Source organism: Microcaecilia unicolor, chromosome 11 (genome assembly GCF_901765095.1).
Source record: "Microcaecilia unicolor chromosome 11, aMicUni1.1, whole genome shotgun sequence".
Taxonomy (NCBI): Eukaryota; Metazoa; Chordata; class Amphibia; order Gymnophiona; family Siphonopidae; genus Microcaecilia; species Microcaecilia unicolor.
In genome coordinates this window covers 199897870-199908631 of record NC_044041.1, presented here as the reverse complement: position 1 = coordinate 199908631, position 10762 = coordinate 199897870, and the positions used below count along the sequence as shown (strand labels likewise).

The 10762-nt window shown below is 48.6% G+C and overlaps 1 protein-coding gene across 2 annotated transcripts in view; it reads right to left on the bottom strand.

The window, feature by feature from the left end:
* Window positions 1–10762, bottom strand: part of SNIP1 (Smad nuclear interacting protein 1) — a 36598-nt gene that overhangs the window by 15688 nt on the left and 10148 nt on the right. Inside the window, exon 4 of one of the 2 annotated variants that reach the window (XR_003943810.1) lies at window positions 3245–3950. Coding sequence is in view for 1 of the 2 variants with exons in the window: in XM_030218998.1 (XP_030074858.1) it covers window positions 3680–3950 (271 nt within the window). In the remaining variant the exon portion in view is untranslated. Of the gene's footprint in view, window positions 1–2730; window positions 3951–10762 lie in introns of those variants that run through there. The other variant, XM_030218998.1, reaches the window with a different exon arrangement.

The window sequence follows — 10762 nt, the reverse complement described above, 5'->3', positions numbered from 1 at the left end:
CCACTTCAGTTCTGAACTGTTTAGGTTAGAGACGTATTAGTATCAATTCAAGAAAGGTCACCTAAGTAAGGTACTTACATTTCAAATTCTGTAACACGCACAAGGCTCCTAGCATTAAAAACCATTTAGACATATTCCTAAACAGCATCTTGCATGCATAATTAATAGTACAGCTATGAAGTGTGTGCTAGAATACTCAGAAAACCCCTGACCACCCCTGTATAGAAATGAGAAATAGCAGCAGAGGTAATTTACAGGCCCACTTTTTAGAACAGGGTTAAAACTACTACTACTACTTAACACTTCTAAAGCGCTACTAGGGTTACGCAGCGCTGTATGGTTTAACAAAGGACAGTCCCTGCTCAAAGGAGCTTACAATCTAATGGACAAAATGTGCAGTCAATCAAATTGGGGCAGCCTAGATTTCCCGAATAGAGGTATAATGGTTAGGTGCCGAAGGCGACATTGAAGAGGTGGGCTTTGAGCAAGGATTTGAAGATGGGCAGGGAGGGGGCTTGGCGTGTGGGCTGAGGAAGTTTATTCCAAGCATAGGGAGAGGCGAGGCAGAAAGGGCGGAGCCTGGAATTGGCAGTGGTGGAGAAGGGTACTGAGAGGAGGGATTTGTCCTGTGAGCAGAGGTTTCGGGTAAGAGCGTAAGGGGAGATAAGGGTAGAGAGGTAATGAGGGGCTGCAGATTGAGTGCATTTGTAGGTTAGTAGGAGAAGCTTGAACTGTATGCGGTACCTGATCAGAAGCCAGTGAAGTGACTTGAGGAGAGGGGTGATATCAGCATATCGGTCCATGCGGAAAATAAGATGTGCAGCAGAGTTCTGAACGGATTGAAGGGGGGATAGATGTCTAAGTGGGAGGCCAGCGAGGAGTAGGTTGCAGTAGTCAAGGCGAGAGGTAATGAGAGCGTGGACGAGAGTTCGGGTGGTGTGCTCAGAGAGGAAAGGGCGAATTTTGCTGATGTTATAGAGAAAGAAGCGACAGGTCTTGGCTATCTGCTGGATATGCGCAGAGGAGAGGGAGGAGTCGAAGATGACTCCGAGGTTGCGTGCAAATGAGACGGGGAGGATGAGGGTGCCATCGACTGAGATAGAGAGTGGAGGGAGAGGAGAAGTGGGTTTGGGTGGAAAGACAATAAGCTCTGTCTTGGCCATGTTCAGTTTCAGGTGGCGGTTGATCTAGGCAGCAATGTCGGATAAGCAGGCCGATACTTTGGCCTGGGTTTCCGCAGTGATGGCTGGTGCCTGTTGAAGCCAATTTTTCATATTTATGACCAGTTCAGTCATAAGTTACACACATAAGTGGTATTATGCTAGAACTATGTGGCAACTTGCAGAATCTGAGGGATTTTATCTGAATCCGTAACAGTAGAGCTATAAAAATGATGCATATTAGTACATGTGATTTCAGATTTCATTTAAGCAGCTGCACAAGCCCCTGCTCCAAAGAACTCTTAACACAGCTAGAAGTAAACAGGCTGTAAAAGGTCACTGCAAGACTAAGGCAGACTATTTGTTCTGGCTGTTTCATAATAAAGTTCAACCAAAAAAGAAAAAAAAATATCAGAATATTCTACTTAAGGTTTGAAGCAAAGAAAACTAAACATGTTTAAGACCAAAATTAATTCATTTTCAAATTCATGATAGAGAAAACATTTAGATGTACACGTTTAATTGCAAACAAGTCTGAACATTTTTAATGTATAGAAAAAAAAAACAGCGCACAGCTCAATATATTTCTCCCGCTCGAATATAAGCAAAACATATATACACAAATTGAACCTTTACAATTTAAATCTTGCACAGATTTGATTAATTAACCTGTTATCGTGCAGTTCTGCCAAAAGAAAAGGAAAGTTAAATATGAGAAAACAAATACTACTAGTATCACATAAGAACTAATTTTAAAAAAACCATTTAAGGACACAAAATAGCTGTGGTATCTGATAAGTGGGAAAAGATTCAAAAAACACACCGTCACAAAAGGGTCACAGCGTCACTAATTGCCGTGTAAACCTGTGACACAATATTACCTTTTTATTACACTAAAGCCTCGCAGTATCTGGGTACCAACATTCAAATGAGGTGCTCCTACATTTACTTGGGTTTCCCAATTTCTACCTTTGCTTTAAATACTAGATAGCCACCTGGCTCACTAAGGGCCTCTTAGCAAGCTGAGCTAGCGGTCCCTGGTGTGGCAATACCGACAAAATCACTCAACGGCCTTCGTTGACACTGTCCGCGCGGCTTGATAAAAGAGGCAAAAGTCTGATCTTGTCCACAAAACAAGGATGTGGTAAAAGCTTCTGGCTCCATTACACAGTGCTGATTTCCCACCAGTATTTCAGGAGCGCATCTTTCTGCAGAGTCACTTCTGGTCTGAAAACAGTTTATATGCAACTTGTACAGACTCTGAACAAATTTCAAACATGAAGGCTGGGAGTACTATAATGATTGGAAAAAAAAAAAAATTAAAATGCAGAAATGTCTCCCAACTTGCAGGCAAATTTGTAGTCGCAAAGAAACGGAATCTACAGGGTTTTAACCCCTCCCCTAAACAAGGATTTTACTCACCAGTGCCCGGGTCAGGGCTGCCTTAATAGTGTTGAGTGGAAGGTCAATTACGATCTGGATGTAGAGATTAATGGCATAAGTCAGACTTTTACCTTCTCTCAGAAACAAATTCCATGAACACTTACCAAATGAGGGTGTAGGCTCTCTCTTGTTGAACAAGGAAGCAATTCTGATCTAAATCAATATTTCATTATCCACCTTTAGTTAAAAGATGTTTGGAAAATGTATTTGTACCTTGACTCATCCATCCAGTGGGATCCTAGCTTCCTAAATGCCCATCAGTCATTCTGAACTATCATTTTCACAAAGCCAGGTCACAGTCTAAAATAACTCGTGGTGAGCTGTGTTACAGCAATGAGGGGAGCTGAACACAAAGATCATCAGTGCTGGGACAGCTAAGCTATAAAACAGGCAACAGAAGGCTAAAACACACCGACATTCACCAGTTTTTCATGTTATTATGGATAAAATGGTGTGGTAACCGTGTTAGGTTTAAAGGTAATAAACAGAAAGAAACCAAAACAAAGATGATGATACCTTGTTCTTGGACTAACTTAATACACTTTTGATTAGCTTTGGAAGGCAATACCTGCTTCAGGTGAGAAATTAACAAAAGATGAAGCCTTTGAAGCCGAATAAAAAAATGTATTAAATTAGTCCACCATCATTGTTTTTTGATTACCTTCATGCCATTTATAAAGTCCAAGAATTGATATGATGGTAGCTTTCTTTCTTTTTTTAATTCTTAGCTGTCATTTCCATTTGCTAAAGAGAAGAGTTTTAATTCTTCAGTTTCTCAAGCTGACCTATGTTACAAAACCGATTCTTTATACTACAGCTCTGCTTTTAATTTTTTTAATCTAATAACCAATGTTCAGCGCTAAGATTAAATAGAACTTGTTGAAAGAGAAGACATAACCACAGATTTAACCTCCTCACAAACTAAAACTATGTAAAGATCAGCAACAGAGGAACAAAAATTTTTTTTTAAGGCAATACAAGGCAGCTTCCTACTGTTGGCTTCCGAATTGAAGTTGAAAATCTTTAAAAGAAAAGCATATACAACAGGTTTCAAAGTCCCCTTCCCAAATAAGGTATTAACTTTTAGTTCTTTCATCCACGCCTTCATCATCCTCTTCCTCGCCAGGCTTTTTGTCCACTTCAGAAGTGTCCGACGACTCATGCAAAACCACATACTCCCTGCTGCTAAAGCCAAACTTCAGCACATCTTTCTCTTTAAGTTCATAGTAGCGCTGGGGCTCAATCCGCTGGTTATTCAGGTAAGTGCCATTACCAGACCCTAAGTCAATGATATACGGCTTCACTCGCCGGCCGGTGGTGCCGTCTGCACGGTTGTACTCAACAAGGCTCAAGAAAAAAAAAAAATAATAATTAACACAGTTTGCAAAATGAGAATCTGAAGTTTATACTTTCTACATTATGTCATTATCTAGTTACACCATGCATTTTGACTGGTTTTGTCACTTTTTCTTGGAAAATGTTATAATTTTTATGCGAGTCACACTGTAAGTGGTTACTTCAGTCTCCCTATCACTTCACTGTGCTCAAGTCCATCATACAGGGCTGGTTACAAACCAATATGGGGTAAATCTCAAAAGATTACCCAAAGTTAGTGCGCATCATCCCAGCACCTAAGTATGAATTCTATATTGGCAATTACGCGTGTAACTGCCATTACAGAATACACATCCTAAGTTACGTGCCTAAAGCTAGCTCAATGGTTAATGAAACACTTGCAATTCACTGCAGCAAGTGAAGCTCGCAACTGATAGTATTCTAACACCTGTGAACATAAGTGCCAGGCATGCCTCTGACCTGCCCACGTCCCTCCCCAATCAACGTCCCCTTTGTAGGATCCAGACTAAGGGTAGTTCCATATCATCAAGCTGATCAATCCATAGACTGGTGGGTTGTGTCCATCTACCAGCAGGTGGAGATAGAGAGCAAACTTTTGCCTCCCTATATGTGGTCATGTGCTGCCGGAAACTCCTCGGTATGTTCTCTATCTCAGCAGGTGGTGGTCACACACAGCAGCAGCTCTGGCTAGGCCTCCAAGCCTAATCCTTAGGTTTTGTTGAGGCCTGGGGTTGAGGGCTCTTTTGAGCAAGTGCAAACCTGGTGGTGCCAGGTCCCTCCTTTTCTCCCCCCTCCCGCTGGCTCCGTTTAAAAAAAAAAAAAAAAAAAAATTTTAAACGTCTTTAAAGGCGTTTAATTCGACGTTTCTTTAAACGTTCATTGCAGCTACTCACTGGGACACCAGTTCGTTACAGCTCGGAGCGGCAAGCAGGTAATTTTACCTTTTTATAGCGGGCAGGGGGTTCCCCGATTCTTCTCCTCGTGGCATATGGCGTCGGAGGGCGAGGGCGCAAAGGGTCGCTCCCCGGATCGCTGGAGCGCTTCTAGAGGGGATGCGGGGGTTTTACAACCTGATTCGCCCTTGATGGGTGACAGTTTAGTGACCGATGAATGTCCCGGTCGTTCCTCCGGCGTGGCGGTTTTTTCCCGCCATAAACGCCCATCCCCCGCTCCTCGCCTCCGCCATCTTGGCCGGCCACGCGGCTCGGACGGCTTCTTCGTGGGCCGCCCTTGAGGTTGGAGACATTAATGCCATGAACGCCCTTAATTTGGGCGACGGCACAAGCGGCTAAAGTTAAGCGCCGTTCTTCCCGCGCGGCTCCTTCGCGGAGTTTTGCGCCGGACGCCATTTTGGATGCGCAGCATGTCTCTCCCCCGCTATTGCGAGCGCCGGTTGAGAGTGCGTCTAGGGCTGTTGCCCAGGCTGCGGAAGTGCACAGTCTGGGGGGTTTCTCCCCCGAGTTTGTTTTGCTGCTGCATCAGGCTTTCCTCATGCAAAACGCTGCCCCTGCTCCCTCTTCTGATAAAGAGGTTGAGGTTCCCAGAGGTAAACGCCCTCGGGTTGATTTCCAGGCCTTGGAGGACTTTGTCTCCTCCGATGTAGATGAGGGCAGGGTGTCTGAGGTCTCCCAACGGTCCTTTGCGGATTCCTTGGAGGAGATAGATCCCCGCTCGGATGGAGCGGATGACCCCTCTGCAGCGCGGCTTTTTAGCCCAGAGGATTTGCCCAACCTGTTTTTACAGGCCATGGACACTTTGAAGATTTCCTCTCCGGAGGACGTCTCTCCCTCAGCCCCTGTTGGCTCTGCCATTATGCTGGGGACGAAGCGCCCGCCTAGATCCTTCCACGTGCATGATGTCATGCACACCTTAATTGCGGCTCAATGGGATGTCCCGGAAACGAGCCTTAAAGTGGCTAGGGCTATGTCCCGCCTCTATCCTTTGGCTGTGAGTGAACGTGAGGCCTATCTGTGGCCTACCGTGGATTCTTTAATCACTGCGGTGACTAAGAAAACGGCGTTGCCGGTGGAAGGTGGCATGGCCCTAAAGGACGCCCAAGACAGAAGATTGGAGGCGGCCTTAAGGTCGTCCTTTGAGGCAGCTGCTTTAAGTTTGCAGGCCTCAGTTTGCGGCTCCTATGTGGCCAGGGCGTGCCTGACTATGGTGCAGCGGGCTTCCCCCTCGGATCTTTCCTTGAGGGCTGATTGGCCGGCCCTGGAATCGGGCTTAGCCTATTTGGCAGACTTGCTGTATGATGTCTTGAGAGCCTCAGCTAAAGGCATGGCTCAGACAGTCTCTGCGCGGCGGTGGCTTTGGCTGAAACATTGGTCTGCTGACCACGCCTCTAAATCCCGCCTGGCTAGATTGCCTTTTAAAGGCAAGCTGCTCTTTGGGGTCGAGCTGGACAAAATCGTGACCGATCTTGGCACGTCTAAGGGCAAGAAATTACCAGAGGTCAGGGCTCGGGCTAGTACTCGTCCCGGTACCTCCAGAGGACGGTTGCTGGAAGCCCGTCGGTACCGCCCGGGCAAGTCGGGTTCCTCTGCCCCCTCTTCCTTCAAGAGGAATTTCTCCCCCAAGCAGCATTCCTTTCGCAGAGACCGCCGTCCCGGAGGTGCTCCCTCCGGTCCTCCCCCAGGGTCTCGTACCCAATGACGGGGCCTTGGTCCACGCCCCAGTGCAGATTGGAGGACGGCTGTCCTCGTTTCTGGGCGAGTGGACCACTATAACTTCAGACGCGTGGGTGCTGGAAGTCATCAGAGACGGCTACAAGCTAGAGTTCTGCCAACCCTTAAGAGACGGGTTTGTACTCTCTCCCTGCAAGTCTCCGGTCAAGCTGTGGCAGTGCAGCAGACCTTGGACAACCTGATCCGCCTGGGTGCGGTCGTTCCGGTGCCAAAAAATCAGATTGGCAAGGGACGTTACTCCATTTACTTTGTGGTTCCAAAGAAAGGAGGTTCTGTCCGGCCTATCCTCGACCTCAAAGGGGTCAATCGGGCCTGGAAAGTGAGGCACTTTCGCATGGAGACTCTCCGCTCTGTTATAGCGGCAGTGAAGGCAGGAGAGTTCTTGGCTTCCTTGGACATCAAGGAAGCGTACCTGCATATTCCCATCTGGCCTCCTCTCCAACGCTTTCTGCGTTTTACAGTCCTGAGACGACACTTCCAGTTCAGAGCCCTCCCTTTCGGGTTGGCTACTGCTCCGCGGACCTTTTCCAAAGTAATGGGGGTCATAGCGGCCTTCCTGCTAAAGGAAGGAGTACAAGTCCATCCTTATCTGGACGACTGGTTGATCCGAGCCCCCTCTTATGCAGAGTGCGGCAAAGCTATGGACCGGGTAGTTGCTCTTGTGAGCTCCCTGGGATGGATCATCAACTGGAAGAAGAGCCAGCTGCGCCCGACTCAGTCCCTGGAGTATCTGGGAGTTCGATTCGACACCCAAGTGGGCAGAGTGTTCCTGCCAGACAATCGGATTGTCAAGCTTCAGGCTCAGGTGGACTAGTTCCTAGTAGCCTCTCCTATTCGGGCTTGGGACTACGTGCAGCTGTTGGGCTCTATGACGGCCACGATGGAAGTAGTGCCCTGGGCCAGGGCTCATATGAGACCACTACAGCTATCTCTGCTGCTGCGCTGGACTCCGATGTCGGAGGATTATGCTGTGCGCCTTCCCATGGACCCAGCAGTGCGCAAGGCGCTGAGCTGGTGGACGCAGACAGACAAGTTGTCTGCAGGATTGCCTCTGGTGACCCCGGAGTGGATTGTCGTCACGACAGACGCCTCTTTGATGGGCTGGGGAGCCCACTGCTTGGGAAGGACAGCGCAGGGGCTCTAGTCTCCTGCAGAGGCAAGTGGTCTATCAACCTCCTGGAACTCAGAGCCATTCGGTTGGTGTTATTGGAGTTCATCCCGGTACTGGTGTTGTAGCCTGTACGGGTCCTGTCGGACAATGCCACGGCTGTGGCCTATATCAACCGCCAGGGAGGTACCAAGAGCGCCCCTCTAGCCAAGGAGGCTATGAGTCTTTGCCAGTGGGCGGAAGCGAACCTGGAGCAGCTTTCAGCGGCCCACATTGCCGGAGTCATGAATGTCAAGGCAGACTTTCTCAGTCGCCATACCTTGGAGCCCGGAGAGTGGCAACTATCTGCTCAGGCGTTCTTGGACATCACGAAGCGCTGGGGCCAGCCGAGCCTAGATCTGATGGCGTCATCGGCCAATTGCCAAGTGCCGCGCTTTTTCAGCAGAGGACGGGACCCTCGATCCCTGGGAGTAGATGCTCTTCTCCAACAGTGGCCGACACAAGAGCTCCTCTATGTGTTCCCGCCCTGGCCCATGTTGGGCAGGGTGCTAGACCGGGTGGCAAAGCATCCCGGCAGGGTAATCCTGGTGGGTCCGGATTGGCCCAGACGTCCCTGGTATGCGGACTTGATCAGGCTCTCAGTCGACGATCCTCTGCGGCTGTCAGTGGAGCAGGGCCGGTTTCATCAGGGTCCCGTGGTGATGGAGGATCCCTCTCCCTTTGGTCTTACGGCCTGGCTATTGAGCGGCAGCGTCTGAGGAAGAAGGGCTTCTCAGACAAGGTCATCGCCACTATGCTGAGAGCGAGGAAACGCTCTACTTCTACTGCTTACGCCAGGGTTTGGCGTATCTTTGCAGCATGGTGTGAAGCAGGCTCACTTTCTCCCTTCACTGCTCCAATTTCTTCAGTGTTGGCGTTCCTGCAAGAAGGTCTGGAGAAAGGCCTGTCGCTCAGTTCCCTTAAAGTCCAGGTAGCGGCTCTGGCTTGCTTCAGGGGCCGCCTGAAGGGTGCTTCCCTGGCTTCGCAGCCAGATGTGGTGCGCTTTCTCAAGGGAGTTAATCACCTGCGCCCTCCTCTGCACTCAGTGGTGCCTGCGTGGAATCTCAACCTGGTGCTAAGAGCATTGCAGAAGCCGCCTTTTGAACCCTTGTCGAGGGCATCTCTGAAAGACCTGACGTTGAAAGCAGTCTTTTTGGTGGCTATCACTTCAGCCAGAAGAGTTTCCGAGCTCCAGGCGCTCTCATGTCGAGAGCCTTTTCTGCAGTTCACTGAGGCAGGAGTGACTATTCGCACAGTGCCTTCCTTCCTGCCCAAGATTGTTTCTCGCTTCCATGTGAATCAGCAGCTCTGTCTCCCTTCCTTTCGTAGGGAGGACTACCCAGAGGAGTACTCTGCTCTTAAATATCTGGATGTGAGACGAGTCATCTTCAGATACTTGGAAGTGACCAATGATTTCCGGAAATCGGATCATCTGTTTGTCCTGTTTGCAGGTCCTCGTAAGGGTCTGCAGGCTGCTAAGCCTACAGTGGCAAGATGGGTCAAGGAAGCCATTGCAGCGGCTTATGTGGCCGCGGGGAAGGTGCCGCCTATCCAGCTGAAGGCTCACTCCACGAGAGCTCAGGCGGCCTCGATGGCAGAGGCCGGATCCGTCTCCTTGGAAGAGATATGCAAGGCGGCAACTTGGGCTTCGGCTCATACATTCTCCAAGCATTACCGTTTGACTGTGGCTGCACGGGCGGAGGCCCGGTTTGGAGCTTCAGTGTTGAGGTCAGGGATTTCAATGTCCCGCCCTGGGTGAGTACTGCTTCGGTACATCCCACCAGTCTATGGATTGATCAGCTTGATGATATGGAAGGTAAAATTATGTATAATCATACCTGATAATTTTCTTTCCATTAATCATAGCTGATCAATCCATAGCCCCTCCCAGATATCTGTTCTGTTTTTATTCTGGTTGCATTTCAGGTTCAAGTTTAGTCTTCAGTTATTTCAGAAAGACTTCGTGTTCAAGTTCTTTCACTTGGATTCTTCAAGAGTTGAGACGAGTTTGTGTTACAGTGAGCTGCTGCATTCCTCTCCCCTCCGTTTTACGGGGCTGGATTGAGACATAAATTCTGCCGGCACTCCCTCCCGCTTCGTGCGGCTGTAGGGCAGCTTTGTACCCCTCCCGCTTCGGCGGTGTTAGGGTCAGTCAGCTCCTCCCGCGGTTGCGGTTGCAGGATAAGCCAGATCCCCCCGCATCGGCGGGTGTGGTGTCCCTCCCCCGCTCCGCGGGGATGAGCTGGACGGATTCCCCTCCCCCACTTGTGTGGGGATGAGCTGGGTTAATTCCCCTCCCCCGTTTCGGCGGTGGTGAGCTGGGCAGAGTGTCCCTTTGTGGGTGTAATTCTCTAAGTGCTGAGTCCTGCGGATGGAGCTTTGATATCGACATACTGAGGAGTTTCCGGCAGCACATGACCACATATAGGGAGGCAAAAGGATTGCTCTCTATCTCCACCTGCTGGTAGATGGACACAACCCACCAGTCTATGGATTGATCAGCTATGATTAATGGAAAGAAAATTATCAGGTATGATTATACATAATTTTACCTTAAGTATGTAACTGCTAATTAGCACCAACTGGTCAACACCAATTAGTAACTAAGATACATACATTAAATGACACTATTCTATCACTTGTGAACGCGACTTTGCGCATTAAGCGTAAAATTGTACACACAAGTTTATAGAATTAGGAAGTTTATTATCCAATCAAGGAAACAAGCCTAACGGCATACAGTGTGATAGAATGAAAAGGGATTTCAGAAGATCATCTGGTAAATCCGATCCTCAAACTCAATTCTCCACACTTACACCAATAGATGCCATTAACCTTGTGGATAGTCTGAGAACCAGACCCAGCTTAATATTAGGCTTGAAAAACCCCTCAATTCTAGTCTGAACATCGGCATCCGCTTTACCTAAACCTGCACCTTTAACAGAGATGAATAATTATAACAGGGGTTC